Below are 25,710 nucleotides of genomic sequence, written 5' to 3'. Positions count from 1 at the left end.
GTCTCTCTCTCTCTCTCTTCTAATCCACCAATTTGCATATTGGGCAGTCAGAGGAAACCCAGATAGATGCAAAAAGCACAGGCAAAACTCCACACAAACAGTTACCTGAGCTCTAGACAGAAAGTCAGACAAACAATTGCCTGAAAAATCAGCAATTGCAAAACCAGATACTGTAAAAGTTTTACTGTGAGCAGGGTTTAGTTTGTATGGGTGAAATTTCATCAACGTCCTCTACCAGGATGACGATAGTAAAAAAAAAAAAACTATGTACATATAAATACTAAACACAAATAAAACTATGTTAATTATGCATCTTTAGACAGGCTAAGATTGTGTCCCTCACTAACTGCGCTGGACACCTGAGTACACACAATCTTCTTGTACTTTGGGCACCTTGCACTTTTTTTGTGCAGGAGTGTTAAACACCAGCTCTCCGTACTGCACATCATCCTCTTTCTTCTTCTGATTGGATGTGACCACCGTGCCGTACTCCACACCCTCGTTCTGCACTGGGGCTGAACCACAAAACACCACACAGAGAAATCGCTGATGAAATCAATTTGATTAATGTACTTAGTATTAAACAGGCTTTTAACTTATAATAACATTAAACAACATTAAACATTTCAGATTTCCTTTTTTTATTATGTGGCCGTACTAATGAACCCACCACAACTTTGTGTGTACTAAAGTGTAATATATCAATGAAAGGCATTTGGATTAATCCAGTGCATATATTATTAAAGTGTGGTGAAGTCTTACACGTGCTGGGTCTTGTGTCTGTCCTGTTCCTGGCTGAGTGGGTGACCTCCGCGTACACAAGCTGCATGCTGTCCTGAGAAGGGGCTGTCAACAAAACACACATCTATTCAACTCCATATTAAAAACTACTGTATATTTGGCACATGATTGGTTGTTACAGAATCATCATAAAGCACAATTTATAAAATCATCAAGCGTGATCTTAAATAAGTGACTTGAATAAATGCCAGACAACAAATATGACATGATTTTGTGCAAACTGCAAAAACACAGATTGCTTCTGACCTTTGATCCTTAGTCCTTGTCTCTTCTTGTAGACACAAAACACTAAGACAGCTAGTACAATGAGAATCAGACAAACTGAGCTCAGAATAACTAGAATGAGGTCTACAAGAAGAAAGACAAAAACATTTCAGTCATTTAAGGTGTTGATATGTAAAGAGAAATTCAGGCCATGACATTAATAACAACAATGCAACATGACAAAGTGTTTCATGCAGTAATTCCTCTTTTATTCAGTAGCACATGACTTCATTAACACATGCCTCATCTCTGATCTTATCTACTAGATAATAAAGCCAAGTCTTTCTGTTCTGTTAACTTCACGCCACGTTCACATTCTGAGGTCACGCACACAGCTGTAATGTGTCGTTAATACTGTAAATCTTTAGGTATAAGTTTAAATTTTGGATAAGAAATAAAGATTATTAAAATTAAGTTTATTGCATGTGTTTTATTGTATTATACTGTATGTAATAGTTTTCTTTTGTAATTTTGAAATTTGGTATTATATTGGTACAGAAGTGATGGACTGAACGTGACATACACACAAACACACACATATACACACAAATACACTTTTTTTTATTTGAACAAGTGAATGACCTGTTGATTATATGACAATGATTAAGTTAGAGTTTACACAAAATGATGTGTTTGTCTGCATCACATTCAGTCACATGCAAATGATCTGCATCATCGTTACTGTTATTGTTAAATAATTTATTAAAATACAAAATAAAATAAACAATCAACCAAAGAAAAAAGACAAACTCACCAATACATGTCGGGAGTTTAATGGAATTGTGCTCACGACTGATGTGATTTTCTACATGACAGGTGACATTATTATTATGTATTTTATCCAGTACGAGAGTTTTGTTGTCGTCCTCCAACCGAGTGATTAATGCAGAAGTCCAGTTGAAGTGAAGGTTGTCTCCATCAGCAGAACAGAACACTTTCCTGACCTCCGTGAACAAGCAGCTGTAGGACACTTTCACAGAGGACACCTGAGCTGTAGATTAGAGATAAACACCTCAGGATGAATTACTAAACACATTATCAAACCAGAAATACAAGAACAAATCAGAAACACAACAAAATAAACTCAAAAATCGATATGGCAAAAAAAAAAAAAAAAAAAAATTCTAACATCAAAACTCAAATTGTTTTTTTAATCTGTTAAGTATGTACATTTCTGCATTTTAATTAGATGGAGCCTCATTTGCATAAATAAATATGAAAATATAAAACAAAATCTTGGAAGAGACAAAAGTGTGGATGGATTTGTATATTTTATACATTTATGAAATAACTTGTAGTGTGCTGTGTGATGTGATTAGAGGTTGTGTGGTCCTACCTTCAATGTTCACCTGGAGAGTATAACTGCCTTTACTTCTCCCGTCTACATCAATGATGTTTAAAGTGTATGTTCCAGAGTCGCTCCTCTCTGCACTGGTTAGTATCATAGTTTTACTATCATTAACAAACTGCCATCTTGGGAGACGTGGTGTTGATGAGGAATTTTGGGTTTTTCTATATCTTATAATTAAACCAGTGGTCTGTAGGTCAAACCCATCCTCCAGCGGCATTTGCAGTTGCAGTCGTTGTCCCACAGCTACATAACACTGTTTAATCTGATTAAATGTACAGACAACATGATCCTGAAACAGTGAACCTGCAGAAGAAGAAAAAAATCATCAGCATTCTGTTAATATTATTGTAAACTGAAACACACCTCTGATCTGTGTAAACTTCAAAACAGCATCTTCTCTGATTAATTGACTTATTTGTTCAGTTTTATTTACTATATTGAAATTATTCTAACAGCACAGCCAACATCATCCAAAAACTATTTTTTATTTACAAGTTATACAAAATGACATAAAATAGATGATGCAGAATTTGCATAAACACTCATAAACACCCCCCCCCCCCTTCACAAAAATACAACATATTGGAGGTTGTAGAATCTTATAGCAGTAGCAAGTTAAATTTTCTGCATTGTCTTTTTAACAATAGACATTTTCTGAAAGGAGCTTTAAAGACATAAAAATAAATGACAAAGTTTACAATTAAATTAATATTTGTCTATATTAGATTGTCTTTATGTATTTGTATTAAGTATTATGATTAGATATTTTTGGCACCTCGACCATCTCTAAGCTGGACTGTGAAAACTACATTTGCTTTAGACTCCTTTAAATCTGCATCTTAACAATGATGATGAAGATAATGGAATAGAAAAACCTGCACAGAAGCATCTAAATGGTTATATATTAAAATATATATTACACAGTTTAGAGTCTGTGAAAGTCTTTTTTTTTCCTAATACATAAATTGATTGATGAAGTCATTCACAGAAAAAACATTCTCTACTTTTGAAGTGCAGGAAGTTTTCATTAAAAGCTGACCGATTTACTGATCTCTGATCTCACAGGTTTAAACTACATTTAGACCATTTCTCATTTCATAAAGCAGAAACTGTACAACTGCACATGTAGTAAATAAATGAATCATGCATTATTAGAGGATAAAACTTACCCATGACAACGTGGGTGTAAATCAGCAGGACTCCAAAAATGACCTGTATTCTCATTTTGTCCAGAGAACAATCCTCTCTCTGTACTTGATGGAGATCTTGGACCTGAGTGATGAACGACTACAAAAGCAAGATGGAGCTTCTTTTACAGAACTAACACCATTTTACTGAGAAACAGGAAGTTCCATGCACGGCCTGGAGCCCTTGATTTAGAAGTGGTAAAGCAGCCCTGTGGTTTGTTCGTCTTGTCTGAGGAAATATTTTACTCACTCACACTTACATGGTCATACAGGGTCTATAAACCTCTCATAACAGGCTGGTCCTTTTTAGGTCTCATCATTGTTGTGTTTCACATTTCCCCCATGATCACGTTCTCCTGTGTTGGATTATCACTTTAGTGCCACATCATTTAAGTTCCTGTTTTCTCATTGTGTCTTGGTCTTGTTACTGTTGATGCTACAGTGTGTCTCATCCTTGTCCTCATGTTTGTATCTTTTACTTCCTAGTGCTTTTGTTTAGAGTTGTCCTGCTTCACATATTTAGTTCTTTTTGCACATTATAATAAATAGAATCTGCACTTACATCTGCCTTTGTTTGTTTTTTCAGATAAATGTATCTTAATGCAGGTAGTCGGTAGTTAGGAATAAATGTAAAAATGATTGCAAATCAATGATTCATCCATTCATTATTACAATTTGCAACAAATTTGAAATGCATAAAATACATTGACTTGGCTGACTGATCAACCAAAATCAAACAAAAAAATGCTTCTGCTTCTGAGTTAACAGGGGTGTAAAAACCTCAGGTGTGAATTCTTAAGACACGATATCACACACACTCATGAACGCACGATATCACACACACGTACGAACACAGTCAAACTGAACAAATGTATTTTTTTTGGCATCATTTCAAAGAAAACAAAAAGGAAATGGTGCTCTAGTTTTACATAGTGATAGATAATACAGTACATTGAAAATAAAATAAACTTATTTGGCGATAAACATAAAATAATATCATTGAACAACATTAGACATTTTGCTGAAAGCTGAAATGATGGTGTTAAAAAAATTTAGCAACTCAGTGTGTGAGATGCTTAGCAAGCTGCAGCGGTTTGGGTTTAACACTAAAGAACTGCAACAAAAAATGTCCTTTTTATTTTCACTTCTGTTTAATTCTAATTCCTGTAACGGCTCAATTCTTTTGTCCCTTTAGTGCACACTGGTATAGGAATGTCCTATATTTATCAAATGACTTGTAATAACTCAGTAATAGGTAAAACCGGTCCTCCTCATTCATTTGCACAGAATTTGTACAGACAACAGGATACTGATGCAAAAAAAAACATTGTGGCACTTAAATAACATAGTATTATTATTATTATTATTGGGCAAATTAAAGTGGAAAACATTAATTACACTTGAATTCTTACAATTTGTATTCCATAAGACATCAAATTGTAATATACAGTACAAAAAAAATGAGATGATTCAGGCCCAGGTGTTTATCTCTCAACCGGCTACATAAGCATGATTATTTCCTCTTACAAATGATCCAAGCCTCAATAGTGACAAGTTAAGGGACAAGTCAAGGGGCCATGAACATTTAAAAATCTTACACTAATAAAGAAGCACATTTTCCCTGTTTATTGTTGGAATAAAATAGTAAGAGTTCTTCAGTGATCTTGATAAACACTGTGTATCGATTTCCTTGTTGCACAATCACTTCCTCACTCACTTAATTCTCAGAACAGTGAGAATCTTGACATAAAATGAACTTCGTCACTTTTGTTTCTCATTACTCAAAAGATCTCTAGCTATCAGATGAAAGAGCGAGGTGACGGTTCTGTGGACAAAATGAGATTCCGGGTCCTCTTTGGGATCCTGTGGTTATTCACAGGACGTTCCTCAGGTAGGTTTCCTCTGAATGCACATTTCATTTTGTGTATTACATATTAATGCCTTATGAAATGAAAATTGTACGAATGTAAGTGGAATTTATTGATCAGGAAAAAGTGCAAATATACTTTGAACAAATGCATTTTGAGACAATTTGTCTCTACTAAAGAATTTGGAGAAAGTACATTGGATACAAACATAAAACATGCCTTAGGCTGATTTTTAGTGATTACACGAATACATGCAAGTATTTCCACCATTCAACCACCTTTGAAAATTGTCCAATAATTACATTCATCCTACTGGTATATTGTAAGCTATTTAAGTGCCACAAAGGTTTGTTTCAGTGTCCGAATTAGTTTTTTTCTTTCTTTTGTTGGCAGGTTTTCTGCATCAGGATCCTGTTGTCTGTAAATTTACACATTCTGTACCTAATGAGTGTTATGCAGCTCTGGGACAACGACTGCATCTGCAAATGGTTGATGAGGACAGGTTTTCCCTAATACTGAGTAACAATACATCTACCAGTCGTTTTCTTTTAAAATATACAAAAACCCAACTTAATCGACCCATACCAGACTCCTCAAGATGGCAGTTTGTTAACGATAATAAAACTATGATACTAAACAGTACAGAGAGAAGTGACTCTGGGAAATACACTTTAGTCATCAATGATGAAGACTGGAATATTAAAACATTTTATATTCTCCAACTGAAGATTGAAGGTATGAACACATCAGTTCTAATCACAACACAGAGCATACGGCTACATTAACAATAGCCTAATTGTTGACAGACGTTATGTGATAATTCCTTATGAGGTGTTTTTCTCTAATCTGCAGCTGAGGTGTCCTCAGTTAAAGTGTCATATAGCTGCTTGTCCCCTGGGATCCAGAAATTGTCCTGTTCTGCTGACGGAGACAACCTGCACTTCAGCTGGACTTCAGATTTAAAGCTGTTCACTCGACTAGAGGACGGAAACAGCAGTTTGCTCCTGGAACAAAACCATGCAAACGTCACCTGTCATGTAGAAAATCATGTCAGCAGTGTGCGACGTTCCACTGAACTCCATCCATGTCTCGGTGAGTCTTTTTTAAATAATGGATTATTTATCTCTAATCTTCATAACAATCTAGCATCTACATACATCCTAACATCCATCTAACCTGACGGTATGTGACTCAAACCGATACTGCTTATTGTGTTTGTCTTCTTTTTCTGCAGAGACCAGTTCCACCCATTATAATACTGGTATGTACCTTATCTCCACTTAGTTCCACTGAAGTCTGTGCTAATTTCCTTCCTGCTACTCATGACTATTTACTTACTGACCAAAAGCCACAAATGTACAAATGAAGTAGAGTGATGATGTAAGATACGAATATAGAACGTGTAGATGTACACTACTTATGACACAAACTTGAGCTTGAGGCAGGTTAACAAAACACTTGCAGGGATGTGTAACAGTTCAGACATATTGTGAGAACAAAAACAAGACTATTAATTGACTGAATGCATAACCAGTTAAGCTCAAGCTAGCTCCCTCTCTCTCTCGCTCTCTCTCTCTCTCTCTCTCTCTCTCTCTCTCTCTCTCTCTCTCTCTCTCTCTCTCTCTCAGGTTTCATGGTGTTTGTGACTGTGTGGCTCTTTGAAATCATCATTCTGCTGTCACTGTTTTACATCTATGCCAGAATCTACAGGAGAAGATTTGATCGTAAGACTTCGATACATACTATCTTAGAAAACCTGTCTTAGTCCATATAGAAGTGTGTCGAAATGTAAAGACAGAAGAGAATCAGTAGCTGTTTAATGCTTTTGTGGTGATGTAACTGCAGTGTTGACCTGAGTGTTATTTCCTTTTACAGATAAGGAAACACTGTAAACCTGGATTAGGTTTACACTAAACAAACTAAAACAGCCTCAGAATTGCCTAGAATAATCTATATACATATGACAACAAAATCCTGCAAGTCAACTATAAGACATGATGAGATATTCACATTGAGCATTATGTTGTAAATGTGTTAAATAATAATAATAATAAAAAAAGTATTTTAGACCCAGTCATATAAGGATGTTGAACTGTGTAAGAAGGTCTAGAGACAGACACACTAAATGAACAGGAACAGAAATAATCTCTATTTCTGTCAAGTCAAATCTCTATTTCTGTCAAGTCTTTTTTTTTAGGCTCTTTATTATGGTCCTCCATGTTGTGTTTCAGTGACGCCATCATTTCTTCAGGAGTTTGTGTTTTGTTTATTTCGTATCATTTCCAAGTTATGTTGTATTCTTAAATGTTTTTAAAAAATAAGTTAATAAAAACAAGGACTGTTTAATCCTGCACTTGGGTCTGATTAGCGGTGTTTCTCTGAAATCGTGACAATTTGGTAATCAGTCTCTGTACTGTTTAGTATCATAGTTTGATTATCGTTAACAAACTGCCATCTTGAGGAATTTGGTTTGAATATTAGCAGGGCACTCAAGTTTTGAAGACAGGCAAGAGTGACATATGTTAAATATGACATATTTCACCCCCCCCCAATAAATAAATAAATAAATAAATAAACAAACAAACAAACAAACAAACAAACAAATAAATAAATAAATAAATAAATGACATAAAACATTCCAAAACTTAATATTTGAATGAGAGAAAACATTAAATTATACAGTGTAGTGCTGGTGGTTATTAGTATTTTTGTATTATTTTATGTTATTAGTATTATTATTATTTCTGAGATTTAATTACACAGAATTTATGATAAATCCATTATCTTATAAAATGTTGTAAAACCGGGGCCCCCTGGCACCATCTCACGGCCCCCAGTTTGAAAACCACTGGCCTACACTTCTTGTTCTGAGCAGGTGTTGTCAGTGAACAGGCTGTAAAACTGTTGGCTAAGTTACAGACACTCATGAAAAACTGATGCTGCTTATCTTCGAAACATCTCTAACAGCAGTCAAGATGTCATTGTTTGTGTCAAACAAGTTGTGAATTTGTTGTAACATTAAAACAGGAGATCATGACTGACTCTGTGCTCAAAGTGATGCTGAACAATTCTAGGATATGCTTTTTTTATTGGTTGTTGCGTTAAATCTTACCCAGATACAATAGTGCTATTTTCTGATTGGCTGTTGTGTAGCCTGTTTTTGATTGGCTGATAAGTATCAGGCGCCCCAGGGGAGAAGCGCTTGATTCCTGCCCGGTTCCATAGATACAGCGGTGCGGACAGATGCGTTTTGGGCGCTGTGGCATATTTAATAAATAATGATAAATAGTAAGTTTTTCTGTGTGAGAAATACAATGTGTGGTGGTAGAGCGTGACAAAAGACCGACATGAGTCACTGTCACTCTCAATACGTGTCTCAGAGTGAGGTGTGAGCCACCAGGTATCTGAGCCTCGTGATTCCGTGTATTTAGTATATTTAATTTTTCTTTTAATAAATGGAACCAATAAAAAAGTAATGATCAAAAATATTTCGTGACTGCTAGTTTGAGAATCGTTATATTTGAGGTATTTGTTTGTTTGTTTGTTTGTTTGTTTATTTTTACCTGGCAACCGGATATTACGTCATTTTCACCAACATACCACTAGAGGGCTCTATCTCTCAAATACTAAGACGAAATTGCTATTTTCAGAGCTTTTTATGATGCAATCGGTCATGATTTAATTCAAATTCTGATTCTGGCTTCAAGTTTCAATTCCATTGAGGAAAAATGTGACTGAAAAGACTCCATTTTTAATTTATGAAGCAAACAATGCTATTGTTTGGTTATGCATAAAGCTACCATTGTAAAATAAATAACTAAATAAATAAATAAATACATACAGAGTTTTTACACAAAACTCAAATAAAATACAAAAACACTACAGGTTTAAAATATCTTAAATAAATGGAGTTTAAGTTCTCCTAAAGACAATTGGAATAAACTCTGCCTCAGGTTCAGGAGGAAACTCTGGGGGTGATAGAAACTGTGAAGTTCTCCAAAATCAATGCTAAAATAACTATAGCTCATAACTGAGTCTAGCCACAATTCAGTGGGTGACATTTAATCATATGCCATGCTGTATGTCTGCCCTTTGGGTCATTTTTAGTTCAAAAGAAAGAAAATAAAAAGCCCAGAAAGGGAACTACTGTTTATAGCTGCTACTATGTGTGAACATGACATTCATTACACAGCATTAATAGTATTACAAATTGAGAAAGGTCATGGCTTTTTTAATACAATTCTATGACGAATGCAAACACTTTGCAGGATAATCATAAATGAACTTTTTTTCTCTGTTAATTTCATAATCCTAACCCTGTCTTTAGAATTTAACTAAGCAAAATGTAAAGCGCTCGCTGTAATACAATTTTATCAGAGGTTTTCTGGATAAAACCTATCTGAAAGTTGTTTACACACTTAATAAGAGAGGAATGTGTTAGTTTTCCTCAGTGTGCTGGGTTTACTACAGACATGTTAAGTGCAATTACTATTGAAACTAAATGTAACATTCTGTCCATTTCTTTAGGAGAGAAAACAGGAAGTGGGCATTGCAGAAATGTGATCTTACTTCCTCTTTTTCACTTCACAAGAGTATTATTTGTCGTGTAAAACATTACCTACAGTTTCAGCCTGTCTGTGTGTGTGTGCTGGTGTCGGTCTAAGTGTAAATATCTTCAGCTAGTGAACAGCTTCAGAGAGAACAGCACTGTGTTCGTTTCCCTTCTGTATGTTTGTGGGCTTCTGGATGTTTTGACCTCTTTTCTCTGGACTTAGCAAAGGGGAACAAAAATGCAGATCGTATTTGGGATCCTGCTGATGTTCACAGGAACTGCTTCGGGTAGGTGTGCTCCGGAAACACAGTTTATTTATGCTAGAAAAAAAGTTTTATTTATTTATTTATTTATTTATTTTACCTGTACAGTTTTGAATGGGTTTCTAAGCGCTCATCTGATTGAAATAGTGAAGAGGTGTTTCAACATAAATAAATATTGTTGAAAATATAGAAAGAAAGTACATATTCTATATTGTATATTCATATTTTATTTGAGATTCTATCGAATGCATTATTCTAAAATAATGGAAATAAATATTTTATAGTATATAACTAATAAATGACAGGGAGGCAACAAAAATGGGACTGGACAACATTGTGTAATAAGTTGCTAATGAGTCTTTGCTCTTACACTGTGTGTTGATATAATTTAATGTAATTAACATATTAATAGAATTCATTTGGCTCATCTCTTGTTGAGACTTTAGAACAGCGTATACTCATGATCTCTCATCGGCTTTTTAAAGTTGTAATTAATTATACATGTCATAATTTATATATGTCATAAAGATTTCCTGCTCTTGTGTGTAACAGTCAAGTTTATACAGATCAGAGGTGTGTTTCAGTTTGCAATAATATTAACAGAATGCTGATGATTTCTTCTTCCTCTGCAGGTTCACTGTTTCAGGATCATGTCTGTAGATTTAATCAGAGTAATCCGTGTTATGTAGCTGTGGGACAACGACTGTACCTGCAAATGCCGCTGGAGGATGGGTTTGTCCTACAGACCACTAGTGTAATTATAAGATATAGAAAAACCCAAAGTTCCCCAACACCAACACCACGTCTCCCAAGATGGCAGTTTGTTAATGATAATAAAACTATGATACTAACCAGTGCAGAGAGGAACGACTCTGGAACATACACTTTAAACATCTTTGATGTAGACGGGAGAAGTAAAGGCAGTTATACTCTCCAGGTGAACATTGAAGGTAGGACCACACAACCTCTAATCACATCTCACAGCACACTACAACATTTACAAGTTATTTGATAAATGTATAGTATATAACCATTCATTCTATAATATTTTATATACATAATTTTATGTGTGTAGTCTAAGTTTAATTATTTATGTACAAAATAAAAAAAAAACGTATGCAAAAAAAGTATGCAAAACGTGCTCTAAAGTAAGGGAGACGAACCTTCAATTAACAGTCTCTCCCTCTCTCTCTCTCTCTCTCTCTCTCTTTCTCTCTCTCTCTTTCTCTCTCTCTCACACACACATGCACATCCACACACTCACACACTTCTCTCACATTCACTTTTTTATGTCTGTCTTTACATAAATAACAATATTCACACCACCCCTAATATTTCCCAAATGTCCTCTATTAACAAGCTATAAATCCTTGCTCTGTATTTGTTAATGATCAAGTTTAACTAGCAGTATACAGCAAGAGATCTACTGTAGGTGGACAGGGAAACCAGATCTCTGACCTGTAGTATTTATATCTATAAGAGGTTGTAAAGTAAGATTGAGTGTGAGATAATACTGGAGAAAAGCAGGAATTGGGGAATATAAGCAAGGCTTGTAAACAATAATAATTTTATTTCTTTAATCTCTAATCTACAGCTCAGGTGTCCTCAGTGAATGTGTCGTACAGCTGTTTGTCCCCTGGAGTCATGAAAGTGACCTGTTCTGCTGAGGGAGACAACCTTCACTTCAGCTGGACTTCTGACTTTAACACACTCCCTCAACTAGAGAATGGGACCAGCACTGTCACACTGGAACAAGACCATCAAGGAAACATCACCTGCCATGTAGAAAATCATGTCAGCCGTGACCACTATACTGCTGAACGCCAGTGTACTGGTGAGTCTGTCTTTTATAAAGAATCATTTATAAGTAGCATGAACAACAACAATGAAAATCATTTTTCCAGCATCTCTAAAAGCCATACAGTAGATGGATATGGATATTTGGAGCACTAGTCATATACAGATACAAAGAATATCCTCATTGTCTTAGACCTCTAGTAGATATCCAGTTACCCATAGCGGAGGAAAATTTTCAGCACAGCAGTGACACTGACACGTAAAAGTTTGTGATGTTTAATGCTGCTACTAGCATATGAGGTCCTACAGTGTTCAAGACAATAAGCTGGTGACTCATTATATATGTTTTTGTTTTGTTTTGTTTTAATCTGTAGCTTGTCATTAGAGTATGTGCTAGTGATGCTTCATTGATGTGCATTCACAGAAACCACAACAACTACGACTTCAACAGCGGAAAACAACAGGAGCAGTTCAACAACGCACCTTGGTACGAATTCCACAGTAAGCCACAATGAGACTAACAACTGCAATCCAACTCTAACCACGATCTCCCCAAGCTTCATTATTAGCTTTGAGTTTCTACGTAAGTCAATAATGCCAAGACAAGCACTACTAAAATAAAGAAGGAGTACATGTGTACTACTCTTCTGTATATACAGTAATCCCTCGCCACTTCACGGTTCAAGTTTCGCGGCCTCAGTGCATCGCTGATTTTTCAAAAATATTAATCGAAAAATAAAAATAAAAACGGTTTCCCAGGATGCCAAACAAAGAGAGAAACCCTCTCAGAGGCTTTGTACATACCCACGGCAACTCAGACAAGGCACATGATTGGTTCCCGGCGCGAGATCTGAGCTGATTGGCTGCGCATCATTGCATCCTCTCCCAGCTTCTTCCCTTGTTGTATCTCGCCACTCTCATTCACGCTGTCATCTGTGTCTCGCGTATTGTGTTCGAAATTAACTTTTCGTTAAGCCCTTACAATGCCTTCTATGCGCCGTGTCCCTGCAAAAGATTCCTCTAGTGATCCCAAGAGGAAGAGGAAGATGATGACCATCAGTGAAAAGGTCAAACTTAGGGCTAATCCTTCTTTGCGGATTTTCACCTATCGCGAGGGGTTCCGGTCCCCATTAACCGCGATAAACGAGGGATCACTGTATATATGTTATATATACTGTATAATGAAACCAAGCACTAACCAATTATATACCGAGTTTGTTTTAATTCTCACTGACATCATCATCGCTGTTGTTATGTCATACCATGGATTTCTCTCCTCTCCAAGTGTTTTTTTGACTGTTGTTTTTTTGTTTTCTTTTCTTTTTCCACTCATCTTTATTGCAGAAATAATTTTTGTTATCCTGGGCTCAGTCTGTGTGGTTTTGATCATCTCATCCATCTTCGCATTCTGCATGTACAAGAAGACACACGGCCCTAAGAACAAAGGTCAGAAGGTTGCATTTTTTTTCTTCAGGGCTTTACTTATTAGATGATGGAAGATTGTTATGATGTTTACTCACTAGCCATGTTAATAGAAACGTGAGTGCAGTCATCTAGTCAGCCAGTCATGTGGCAGCAGTTTGCCACATAAAGTCATTCACATATTGGAATAAAACACCATTCAGTCCTTGACCATAAGCAGTTTTTGAGATACTTTATCCAGCCCGTCTGGCAATTTGGTCAAAGTCATATTTTTAAGATCGCATTTTTGGGATTTCTATTGATTTTAGCTACTGCCTTTGCTACCGAGCTGCTTTTCTACAGCTCTTATAAAGATTAATACCGGTTTAAAAAGATTTGTCTTTTTTTTTTTTTTTACAGCTGCTTCTCAGGACGACGGCGTGCTGTACGCACACATCAACCAATCAGCCGCTAACACCGCAGAGACCAGAGCCAGGACATGTAAGACTTTTACGCACTTTATTGACCGAACGAACTGCAGATTCTGTATGAATTTAACTACATGAGTGCATAAAAGTTTAATGAGGAGCTTGCCTTGACTTCCGGTTCTAACCCATCAAGGAAGGAAGTAATTACGCCCAGTTTCTTCTTTATCTGAAGTTGATCAGTGTAAAGTTTTGTTCTTTTTGACTCGTTTTTATCTTCAGCAGATTTCCTACCTACGTATTTTTTATCTTTAGTTTTTGTCTATTAATAACAACAACAACAATAATAATAATAATAAAAAACTTCAGCACACTTCTTTATACTGCAACCTATTATACGGTTACGATCTACCCGTGTGTCTGAAAACCACATAAACCTTATGAACTGGCCCAGTTCTGTGTTTATCTGCTCACAGCGAAGCTTCAGATTTCTGTTCTGAGGTGATAGGAGTGGAACCAGTTGTGGTTCACCACAATTTTTTTCAGTTGTGATGCTTTAAGAATGATCACACTGTTAAATAGTAGTTTCTTTGAGTTCAGAGTCTCAAACCCAAACTAAACCCAAACTCAAACTAAATGTAAAATGAATGAAAAAAAAAATACTGAGTACAGAACAGGATATGTTTATTTACAGGATACGTGTAAATCATGACCTTTCTTCAGCATTTTATCACAAAGCTTTGATCACATACTAATTTCTAGCATAACATGTGGTTTTCTTGTGGTCCAGCTCAAGCTCACGTCGAGGATGTGGAGTACGCCAGTGTGGTTCTTCGAGCCAGCAACAAGAAGCCGAAGAAGTACGAGGAGGAGGTGCAGTACGGCGAGCTGGTGTTTAACACTCCTGCCAAAAATACCCGGCAGACACCCAAAGTGCAAGACGACTGCGTGTACTCACAAGTCCAGCGTGGTTTGTGAGGTACTCTGAGACGGGATGAGAGTATTTTATATATTTTTATACAGCGTCAACATAGAGCTAGAGTATCTAAATAATCGAAATAATAGCTTTTAAAAAATGTTTACTATATTTAACAGTTAAAGAATCATTCTATTGCGTGAGTGAATGAGAGTGTGTGTGCCCTGTGATGGGTTGGCACTCCGTCCAGGGTGTATCCTGGGCCTCGATGCCCGATGACGCCTGAGATAGGCACAGGCTCCCTGTGACCCGAGGTAGTTCAGATAAGCGATAGAAAATGAGTGAGAGAGAATCATTCTAAAAGAGGAAATAGCTAGTGTAGACTTTCCACCCATACACACTCATCTCTGTCTCAAAAATAAAACCTCATGAACAGTGAACATATTTGAATATTTAAGTACTGCATGACTTGTTCATTCCAGTTCAGTCGAATGTTCATGTTCAAATCTTCCAGCAAAAGAAATTATTAAAAAAAAAAAAAAAATGGTATAAAATATCGTCCATGTCGTCTGTTCACACCTTTCCACATCGGTGCCTTTAGTAAGAGCTGAAAAGGTGTTTCTGATTAATGATATGATGTCAGATATCAGGGCTTACGAATTAAACATAAAACGATCTTCAGAAATGGTGTTTGTTTTATCACATGAGTAAGGGATAAATTACTAGGAGAATCGTCTCAGCAATGACTTTTTTTTTAATTAATCAAATCATCATTAAATTAAATCATCTTTGTTTTTTAATCTATTAAGCGATGTCTTTATGATTTCCAAAGAAAACAGCCACAATAGGATTAGTACAAACCGACTCAAACTACTGATACTGTACATGTTTTATCTAACTAGCCGTAACTCGGAAACCACCAGGTCAAGGCTAAAGGAAAGAGTGGGTGGGTGGGTGTGTGTGTGTGTGTGTGTGTGTGTGTGTGTGTGTGTGTGTGTGTGTGTGTGTGTGTGTGTGTGTGTGTAAATAGCTTGTTGTTCTTTTTTTTAATAATAAAAAAAAATATTTATTATCAGTGTTTCCTGCAGCGCCCGCCTAAGCTGGGAAACCCTACTGCCTTAACTAGTTAGTCCAAAAAAAAAAAAAAAACGCTGCACAAAAGGCCGTCAAGTGCATCTCGGAGAATAGCGCGGACGCGCCACACGGCCAAAGTGAGAGAAAAACGTGGTGCGTCACTGTCTGGAGGATAACTAGCAACTTGATAAAACGCGTGTCCGTGAGAACTGTAAGTGGACATGTTTTGGGTTTATTTAAGCCTGTTTTTGTATTAGTCTATAGTTCTTGCAAATTTAAAGTAAGTTAGCTGGTGATTTTGTTCTTTGAGTATTTCACCTGCTAGCTAGCTTTACAGAGTCTGTGGTCTACTATCTCACAAAGAAGCCCCGCCCATAACACCCCACCCCACCCCCCCACCCCCCATAACACCATACCGCCTTAACTAACACATTTTCTGTGGGAAACCCTGTAGCTATTATTACACTCGGATTACATGGAGTACAATACAAAACCAATATAGAAATCAAGCGTATAAACGGAATTAAAAAATGTTGGCTGGTTTCAGTTAAATGCTGTTTGATTGTTTTTTTAAGCTGTACATATTTATTTATTTTTTTATGTTTTTGCACTTTGGTTCCAAACTAATATACATTTGCTGCAATTATGAAATTGTTTTATGAGGAACACAATGTCTAAAAAATAAGTAAAAATAAACCTTTAAGGCAGAGAGTCAACTACAACAGGAACTAAAATATTCCCCTTAAACTTGAAATCTGCTTTTGGGACATTTTTTATTTATTTTATTTTATTTTTTTTTAAAGAAAAGGGAAAAAAAAATGAGATATCGATAGTTTTGTTATTAGCAGTATTTTCTGTCAGTATTGTTTCTTAGATGTATGAAAAATAACTGATGTGTGAGTTTAGATTTTTGTTCTTGTGTAAGTGGAAAAAAAGTGGAAGTCTGAGTTACTTCATTTTCACTACCAAAATTTCTGCTTCTCTGTCACGAGCGTCTTTATAAAAAAGACACTGTCTTGTCTCTGTGGTTGGCTTGTGGTAACTGGAGACATGATTATGCAAAACTTCTTTTCTACTTTTTTTGAAAGTGATTTACTACTTTTTTAAAAATGTAAATGGAGTAAATAAATGATTTTTCAGCTGCTGTGTAAACGAGTGGTGCTTCAGTGGTGTTGACTGAAATGTCTTTTATTGTGTTTGGAAAAAAACATTAGGATGCTTATTCATGTACTGCTCTGTACTGTAGAAATGACCAACTAAATGGATGCATAGTGTTCAGGTTACTGCACCTACTGTATGCAATAATAAAAATAATAATCATTAATAATAATTAATAATGATCGCATTTAACAGACTAACCTTGCAGATGAAACTACTGTCAGAACTGCTGACCAATCAGAATTCTGCACTAGTGTATTCGAGTATTCTGCACTAGTGCAAAAAAAAAAAATGCTTTATTGTTAGTTACGTACGGTATATCATTAAAAGGATATTAAAAGCCATTTTATACTGTAGTAAGAGTTGGCAAAATGTAAATTATTGCACGCAAGCACAATTCCACCATCCAATGAGTCACAGGAGAAGAAATAAAAATAAAAACAATTGCTGTACATGACTAATATGGCTGCAGTCATGAGTAAGGGTGTGACTATTAAACTGTGCTGTGGGTGCAAAGAAATGGGGGTCTCATACTGCCAGAGATGTTTAGTCTGACTGTAGAAAGTATCAGCTCCTATTCATGAAAGCTCTTGTGTTGCTACTAGTGACAAAATCATGTAGGGACTGCATAAGTGATCTTATCAGGGATACGCTAACATGTCAAACACAGCAGAAATGCCATAGTTCAAGAAATGAATGTAGTCACTATGTCAAGGTGTGTGTGGGTGTGTGGGTGTGTGGGTGTGTGGGTGTATGATCTAACCATACATGATCCAATCTGTAGTGTCTTATTCACTCACTGTTATCCATATATCGTTCCTTGTTCAGAGTTGCGCTTAGTTCCTAAATCACTCTTAAGCTAAGATCCCTAGTTCAAAATATTTAAGCTAAATTAGGAAGAAATTGTCAAGTCCGTACAAAAACAGCCAGGCACACAACCATAGAAATTCCTGCAAATTAATGAGTCTGTGAAAGTCCCACCTATTAGAAAATGATCCACGGAAGCACTGACTCTCACGGTTGTAAATACAACAGGTTCCTTCTTCCAGGAGGCATCACAGTGGCTTTATTTCCATGCAGATCGTTAAAGAAACCTTGACACACGTCTGTTGATCAGAAGGTCGATAGTTTGAACCCCAGTACTGCCAAGCTGCCACTGTTGGGCCCTTGAGCACGGCCCTTAGCTCTCTCTTGTCCTTAGCTAAGATATGCGAAGAAAAGAATTTCACTTTGCTGTAATGTATATGATTTAATTTATGATGTCACATTCCACTTTAGTGGCTAAAGGCTTATATGAATATAGTCATTGAGGGAAAAAAAACAGATTCCACAGTAGCACAGTGAGCGTACTGAGAGGAAAAGGGTTAGTGGACCACAGACTTGTCAGACATATGTTACTCATAACTTTTTTCTATCACAAGCTGTGCAGTTGTCAATTTTCACACCATGTATTTCACAGTGTGCTTGTTTAAGCAGTTTCATTTCCAGCTCATCTTACCGCATCTTCTTACACTGAATATGTGAAAACCTTTTAATCTTACTTCCTCATGCTGAAATTATTTACATTCTTATCTTATCTAACTATCCGTAACTCCAGGTCAAGGCTAAAGGAAAGAGAGAGAGAGTGTGTGTGTGTGTGTGTGTGTGTGTGTGTGTGTGTGTGTGTGTGTGTGTGTGTGTGTGTGTGTGTGTGTGTGTGTGTGTGTGATTTATCTTTTCATAAATGCTAGCTAGCTGGAAAATCCATGTGATTTTCCACTTCCTGCCTCTAGATGAACTGACTGCTGGTGGTCTCAAACTGTTGGCTAATAGTTCATGGGGAAGACATTTTCTAACATTATCTTAGGTGTTAACCCCAGACACATGACCACACGACTTCGTTTTAACCCTTTGGCAGTTCTGAAGTAAAAAGATCATGTTAAAGATAAAAAATTAACATCACTGGATAAAAAGCCAATTTTGGAAACAATTACAGCACTTTGTATTTATTTCCTAATGATACAAAACAAATTATTTTGCTAATTATTTATAGTTTCTGGACTTTTTATTTATTTTTTTATTTTTTTATTTTTTTACAAACAATACAAAATACAAGTCCATAGCCTGGTTTACTATATAAAATACAATTGATACATAAAGGATTGAATTTTTTAGGATATGGTTCCTCAGATTTATCACCACCTCTATTTAGCATTAGCGTATAAAGCACGGTCATGTTCGCGTGCTAAATAGCTTAGCTAAGGGCCTTTTTACACCTGGTCACTTCACGTGTTTTCTTTGATCCAATAGCTATCTGATTTGTTAAAACTGTTCCATTTACATTAGGCCACATAAATGCAAGATGCATTTATGTGGCCTAATGTAAATGGAACAGTGGATCGGATATCAATCTGATCTTTCTAATCCCACCCAAAATGCAAATATATTTGACCTCATTTCCGGGGTAACTGAAATGGGACATGCTTTGGTGTGTGCGGTTTTCAGAATGCCATCAAAAAGAAGACGAAAAAACTTGTTATGACGGTTATGCTACAAAAAACAGCATTTGCATTTATTTGTTTCTGGCGCGATGCACAACTCACGAGTCACTCGTGAGTGACGTACTGTACTTCAGTTTGGGAGGAGTATAGCACTGAACAGCCACATGCATTTACACCTGTCAAGTTTCATCTGAAATGCGTCCCAGACCATCTCCTGAAGTGGGGTGAGCGATCGGATTTATATCCGTCTCGAAAACGTTTCGGAGGGCATTTAGACCTGGACTTTTTACGATCGGATAGCTATCGGATCACAGAAAACGCATGAAGTGAACAGGTGTAAAAACCCCCTAAATGTCATTGAGGTTTTCTTTCTTAATGGATGGACCTTAATGGATTTGCACATAATACACACTACTTCATGTTGCAATGCATTTTAGGAGTGCAGTGTATCTGCTTTTTTTTTTTTTTCAAATGACTATAAAAGAAAGACTATACTGTATCTCAGCAGAAAGGTGTCTGAATTCTTGTCTGTAGCGTAATTTTTTTAAAATAGATATTTAAAACAAAACCTCATGCAACTTAATTTTGCAAAACAAAATGTCTCAAATGTTACGTATACTCTCCGGCCACATTATAAGGATCTGTCATTTCTGATCAGAAAATGAATCTAATCTGTTGAATTTGTCTTCAATCAACACATTCATGCATCAAGTCTAAACTCTATATTTGTGTAGATTTTTGCATGAAAGTCCCAAGAGATCATTTGTTTCCGAAAGCAGTCTGTCATGCACTAATAACCAAGCAAGATCAGACTGAGTTTTTTTCCCACGTTGCCATATTTGTATTTGTCATAATGTAGACCTAGCAAGAGAAAATAAATATGCAAACCAGACTCAAATAATAGACACAGTTAGAAGTTTTGCATAGTTAGGAGAAAATAATAATTGCACCCAAACAACAGAAAAGCAGAGGACAAGGAAGTCATGGCCTAATGGTTAGAGTTTGACTCACAACCTTGAGCAAGGCACCGAACCTCCCCCAACTGCTCCCTGGGCGCCGCAGCATAAATGGCTGCCCACTGCTCCGGGTGTGTGTTCACGGTGTGTGTGTGTGTGTGTGTGTGTGTGTGTGTGTGTGTGTGTGTTCACTGCTGTGTGTGCACTTTGGATGGGTTAAATGCAGAGAAGAAATTCTGAGTATGGGTCACTGTACTTAGCCGTATGTCACGTCACAATCTCTGAGGCACGTGTGGTGTATATCAAGAGGTAGGTACATGGATGTAACAACCCCTAACAGGGAGCAACAAAGAACATCGACATAGACTAAGTATGAAATCAAATCAAATAACATTTGATTTGAATTGATTTCCTACTTAGTCTATGTCGATGTTCTTTTGTTGAGACATGCAAACCAAGAGAAAAGCTTTGCCAGTGGACCATAAAGGGTTACCGTTATATATCGTTGCTTAGAAAAGCCTCAAATTTAATCTGGATCCTTTCTTATCAAGGGATAAACTTAACATCAATGGTAACTGCTAAACTCTAAATATTGTACAGAATAAGAGTCGAATGGAATTCTAGGCTTATTTTCAAGCTCACAAATGTAAAGACTTTGAAGACAGAGTTGAGGATATCCTGGAAATGATTCATTGTGGTTACAAGGGAAGTGAAACAAAAGCATGTGACCTGCTCTGGACTCGTTATCACTCCTCATCACAGCTATACTATGCAGTCCAGGTGTTCCTCCAGCTGTTGAGCAGCTTCTCAATTCTTCTGCAGAAGTGAAGGCAGATGCAAGGGTAGAAGGTTTAACACTTAATAACTAGAAGAACTAGCAGAGCCGGGGAAAGAACACACAACTACAACACAATGGCTTGGTTTGACTAAACAGGAAAACTAAAATGAATCACTATGCAAACTGTTACCGTAGTAATGCTCCAAAGCACGGGACCTAAATAGGTTGACTAATTATAGAATGGAAAATCAAAGGAGAAAATGGACCAGACGAGACAAGAAATAAACTGAAAACTGAATAATTGAATAACTGAATAATTGCCCTCTAGTGGTAATGGGAAGAATTGTCTGTGGTGACCATGACAATTACAGCACTGCATTACACAAAATTCAAATTTTATTTGTCACATGCATAAGCTTACAGAATATGACATGTAGTCAAATGTGTTTTAGGACTCTTCCTTATTGAAGTAAGTAGAAATGTATGTATATATTTACATACTACTCCACGATCCTTCTACTAATATAACCATCTCCCTCATCTGTATATGTCAAAGCCATCTCAACCTATTCTCTCTGACCTTGTCCTTAAAACAGCCAACCTGAGCTGTCCCTCTGATTTGCTCATTAACAATCCTGTCCATCCTCATCACTCCTAAAGAGAACCTCATCATCCTCATCTCTGCTACCTCCATCACTGCCTCATGTCTTTTCCTCACTACTACAGTCTCTAACCCACACAGCAGAGCTGCTCTCACTACTGTCTTCTACACCTTTCCTTTGATTCTTGCAGATACTTTTCTGTCACACAACACTCCTGACACTTTTCTCCAACCGCTCCAACCCGCCTGCACTTGCCTCTTCACCTCTTTTACACACTCCCCATCGCACTGGATGCTTGACCCCAAATATTTTAACTCTTGCTCCTTCTTGACCTCAGCCCCTGTAACTGCACTGTTCTACCTCACACCCTCTCATTCAAACACACGTATTCTGTCTTACTCTGACTGACTTTCATTCCTATCCTTTCCAGAGCAGACCTCCACCTGCTCTCTACTCTCACTACAGATCACAATGTCATCTGCAAACATCATTGTCCATGGAGATTCCTGAATGGAAAACAGGCTTGCAAAATCAAAGGAGAAAATGGACCAGACGACACAAGAAATGAACTGAAAACTGAATAATTGAATAACTGAATAATTGCCCTCTAGTGGTAATGGGAGGAATTGTCTGTAGTGACCTTGACAATTACGGCACGTGCATTACACAAAATTCAAATTGTATTTGTCACATGCATAAGCTTATAGAGTATGACATGTAGTCAACTGTGTTTTAGGACTCTTCCTTTTTAAAGTAAGTAGAAACATGAGGGAAAATTTTAAGTACGGCTATAAAAAAAGCGGGTACAATGAGCAATGAATGGGATGGGATGTGGATGAATATGTTCATATATATATGGGACAGATATAGAAATATTATATGTATTATAAAAATTCAGTACACACAGACTGAAGTAGTTTAAGGCTTTGGTACTTTTAATTGTGATAATTTTGGGTCACATTTAACAAAAACTCGGCAATTCACTATCTCAAAAAATGAGAAAACTACATATAAATTATCTTTATAGAATTAAATGTAAGTAAACAATTGAAAAAGATTAAAGCAATAAAATATATCTCTAAAATGTTCACTACTCTCTCCTATCTGGGAATACTCTACCTCATCTAACTCACTCCAGAATCTCTCCTTCTCTTCTAACTCACAGCCTACTTGTGAAGCATAACCACTGATGACATAAAACATCACCCCTTCAATTTCAAACTAATTACCATGTCTGATACTCTTTTCACCTCTAAAACATTCCTGACAAACCCAATCCTACCCCATTTCACTTCCTATCCACTCCATACTAAAACAGTGTGTATCCCAATACAATACTATGTAATTTGTTCCCCTTCCACCTGGTCTCCTGCACACAAAGTATATCTACCTTCCTTCTCTCCATTATGTTAACCAGCTCTCTATCTTTCCCTGTCATTGTACCAACATTAACTGTCCGTATTTCAGACCTATACTCCTGCCGTTCCTCTTTTCTCTGCCGATGAACCCTTCTTCCTCCTTTCCTTCCTTGACCAGCAGTAGCCCAATTTCCGCCAGCACCCTGCATGTCAACAGCACCAGTGTCGGTTGTTGTTAACTTGGGCCTCTTTTATGTGGGATGCCCTTCCTGATGCAGCTCTCTCTATTTATAGAAGAATAGAATAATAGAACGGGGCATAGAAGCCTTTATTATCGCCACATATATATTACAGTACAGTGGAAGTCTGAGGAGGTTGGGGTCAGAGTGCTTGGGACTGGCACAGAGGTCACTGGTTTGCAACCAATGTGGCTAGATTAATTCAAGGTTTTAAGCAAAATAAATGATTAATATTTTATATAGTAAACCAGGCTATGGACTTGTATTTTGTCTTGTTTGTTTAAAAAAAAAAAAAATCCAGAAACTATAAATTATTGGCAAAATATTCTCATTTCACGCACAAGACCACTAGGGGGTGACATCACAGCATTGTGACTCCACCATGTTTCTCATTCTACACTGTGTGAGAACTAAAATCTCAAACTGATAAAATCTAGCACTGAAGCGCTACACAAGTGATTAAGTACTACAATAAACTACAATCATTTACTAGACTTACACGTACAAATACAGGTACAAATAAATGTCATAACTGTCAAACAATGGCAGAGTAAAATTGGCTTGTACTACAAAGTAATTCAAAGAATAATTACAGGTACAGTAAGTAATTAAGTGTCTGTGAGTGACAGCACTATACAAATATTTATACATGTTTCCAAATAGTCTGACGGCTTGACGTTAACGAAATCGTAATTAGATACAACAGACGTGAGTGCCAGAGGACAGTTCTGTTTATATTTGAGCATGTATGCATTAATGTCCTTTATGATAATGATAGTGAGAGTCTTTCTTATACAGTGTGTTTGGTGATTATTAGCAATGACGAGCTCTGCTGTTCTCACCAGTCTCTGAAGAGCTTAGTGGTCGGAAAAAGAGCAGCTGCCGTTCCAAACACTGACGCAGTCAGTCAGAATGTTCTCTGTGGTGCAGAAAGTAGAGACTCTGATGGGATGATCTTACCACTGGGTCACTGGTGTAAAGTCTCCAGGAGAGATCTTTTGAGTGTAGCTCTTACTGTAAATACCGGTGGTTCCTGTAATTCTTGTTCTTATTGATTGTTGTATTGTTGACAGTGCTCTGAATTCCTCTCAGTAGAATGACTCCACTGTTGGTTATAAGTCACTGGATGGGGGTATCATCATCAGTTAATCAATGGTGATACACCCACCCATAATTAAACTATACAACCTATACCCAAACACACTGGTAAGCATTGCTTGTATAAATAAAAACAACAAAAATTAAACAGTGCATACAGTCTATCTACTCAAAAAAACTCAAACAAGAAGGAAGGAAACTGTAAGAATAGCTCATTAGGGAGTTTTCTTGCTAAAAACCTGCTGTAACAGGATCAGGTAAACAGCAGAGTACAATAAAACTGAACTATTCACCATGTAGCGTGCAAAGCAACCCTGGAAGGGTTGGATAGCTCCAGATGTAACTAGCACAGCTACACAAAGTTGAAATGGAGATTCTGTCTTAGGTTAAACGTGTTAGTTGCCTGCTGTGCACGCTCCCTGGTTTGGGAAATCATTTTCATATGTAAATACACAGTGCAGTAGGGCTGTATTTAAAGGTGAGATAAGCACAGTACAGATTTCTTACAGATATCATGCACATCTTCAACCCATGACCATATATAATAATATAGCATACATCCTGTAAACACATTTTGATTTTGTGACATCGATTTTAGGATCATGGTTTCCTCACGTTTGTAGACACAAAGAATCGACAGGGTGTATCACAAATACACAAATAGCATGCAAAATAATATGATGTGCTGGATCAAGTGCTATTTTACATGCTGCTGAATAAGGAGTGTAGGCTGTTACTGGTTTATTTACTATATTTATTTCAGGCAGGCCACGCAGTAAGCTGCATCAGCTGCTAATCAGCTGTCCACAAGGCGCACCAATCCAGCACAACTTCCGTAATTTCCCTCCTTTAAATCCTCACCTTCGAGCGCACCTACGCATCACTGCTTCTGCGATCCAACACCCTCCTCCGTCCCCGACTCCTCCAGCTGAACCCGTTGCCAGCGCCTATTAAATTCTTCACGTAAAAAAAAAAGTTCGCACCTCGCTCAATTTTGGTTCTGATTCTGAGCTGTAATGGGGGGACTATTCATTCCCCAGCGCTGCCTCCCCGCCCTGTCCATGCATGCGCACGGACAGGCGCGTGGGAAAATTCTCCCAGAACAGAAACATCCCACCAACACTAACTGTATACTCGCGAAC

The 25,710-nt window shown here is 37.0% G+C and overlaps 3 protein-coding genes across 8 annotated transcripts in view; 2 read left to right on the top strand and 1 right to left on the bottom strand.

Moving 5' to 3' along the window:
* Nucleotides 1-3,808, bottom strand: part of LOC113651602 — a 45,997-nt gene extending 42,189 nt beyond the window's left edge. The window contains exon 1 of the mRNA XM_047801212.1: nucleotides 3,586-3,808. Within this exon, the coding sequence (XP_047657168.1) occupies nucleotides 3,586-3,640 (55 nt within the window). The 5' untranslated portion in view covers nucleotides 3,641-3,808. The remainder of the gene's footprint in view (nucleotides 1-3,585) is intronic.
* LOC113648365 overlaps nucleotides 1-15,592 on the top strand; it is a 261,316-nt gene extending 245,724 nt beyond the window's left edge. For all 5 annotated transcript variants that reach the window (XM_047801198.1, XM_047801196.1, XM_047801197.1 and 2 more), the window contains 5 exons: nucleotides 11,881-12,120; nucleotides 12,508-12,666; nucleotides 13,428-13,529; nucleotides 13,905-13,985; nucleotides 14,700-15,592. In XM_047801198.1, the coding sequence (XP_047657154.1) occupies nucleotides 11,881-12,120; nucleotides 12,508-12,666; nucleotides 13,428-13,529; nucleotides 13,905-13,985; nucleotides 14,700-14,887 (770 nt within the window). In that variant the 3' untranslated portion in view covers nucleotides 14,888-15,592. The remainder of the gene's footprint in view (nucleotides 1-11,880; nucleotides 12,121-12,507; nucleotides 12,667-13,427; nucleotides 13,530-13,904; nucleotides 13,986-14,699) is intronic.
* Nucleotides 5,176-7,824, top strand: LOC113645821. Of its 2 annotated transcripts, XM_047801222.1 has the most exons (6): nucleotides 5,176-5,494; nucleotides 5,865-6,206; nucleotides 6,324-6,563; nucleotides 6,706-6,732; nucleotides 7,100-7,195; nucleotides 7,347-7,824. In XM_047801222.1, exons 1-6 carry the CDS (start codon nucleotides 5,407-5,409, stop codon nucleotides 7,361-7,363), a joined length of 810 nt encoding a protein of 269 aa, XP_047657178.1. In that variant the 5' UTR covers nucleotides 5,176-5,406; the 3' UTR covers nucleotides 7,364-7,824. The 2 variants fall into 2 exon arrangements, with proteins under 2 accessions (XP_047657178.1, XP_027007505.2); XM_027151704.2 differs by having other exon boundaries at nucleotides 5,178-5,494; nucleotides 7,100-7,824.
* Nucleotides 15,593-25,710: the final 10,118 nt, after the last annotated feature.

This window comes from Tachysurus fulvidraco, chromosome 15, assembly GCF_022655615.1.
Source record: "Tachysurus fulvidraco isolate hzauxx_2018 chromosome 15, HZAU_PFXX_2.0, whole genome shotgun sequence".
Taxonomy (NCBI): Eukaryota; Metazoa; Chordata; class Actinopteri; order Siluriformes; family Bagridae; genus Tachysurus; species Tachysurus fulvidraco.
Note: the sequence above shows the minus strand (reverse complement) of the source record. Positions and strands in the feature narration are given on the sequence as shown.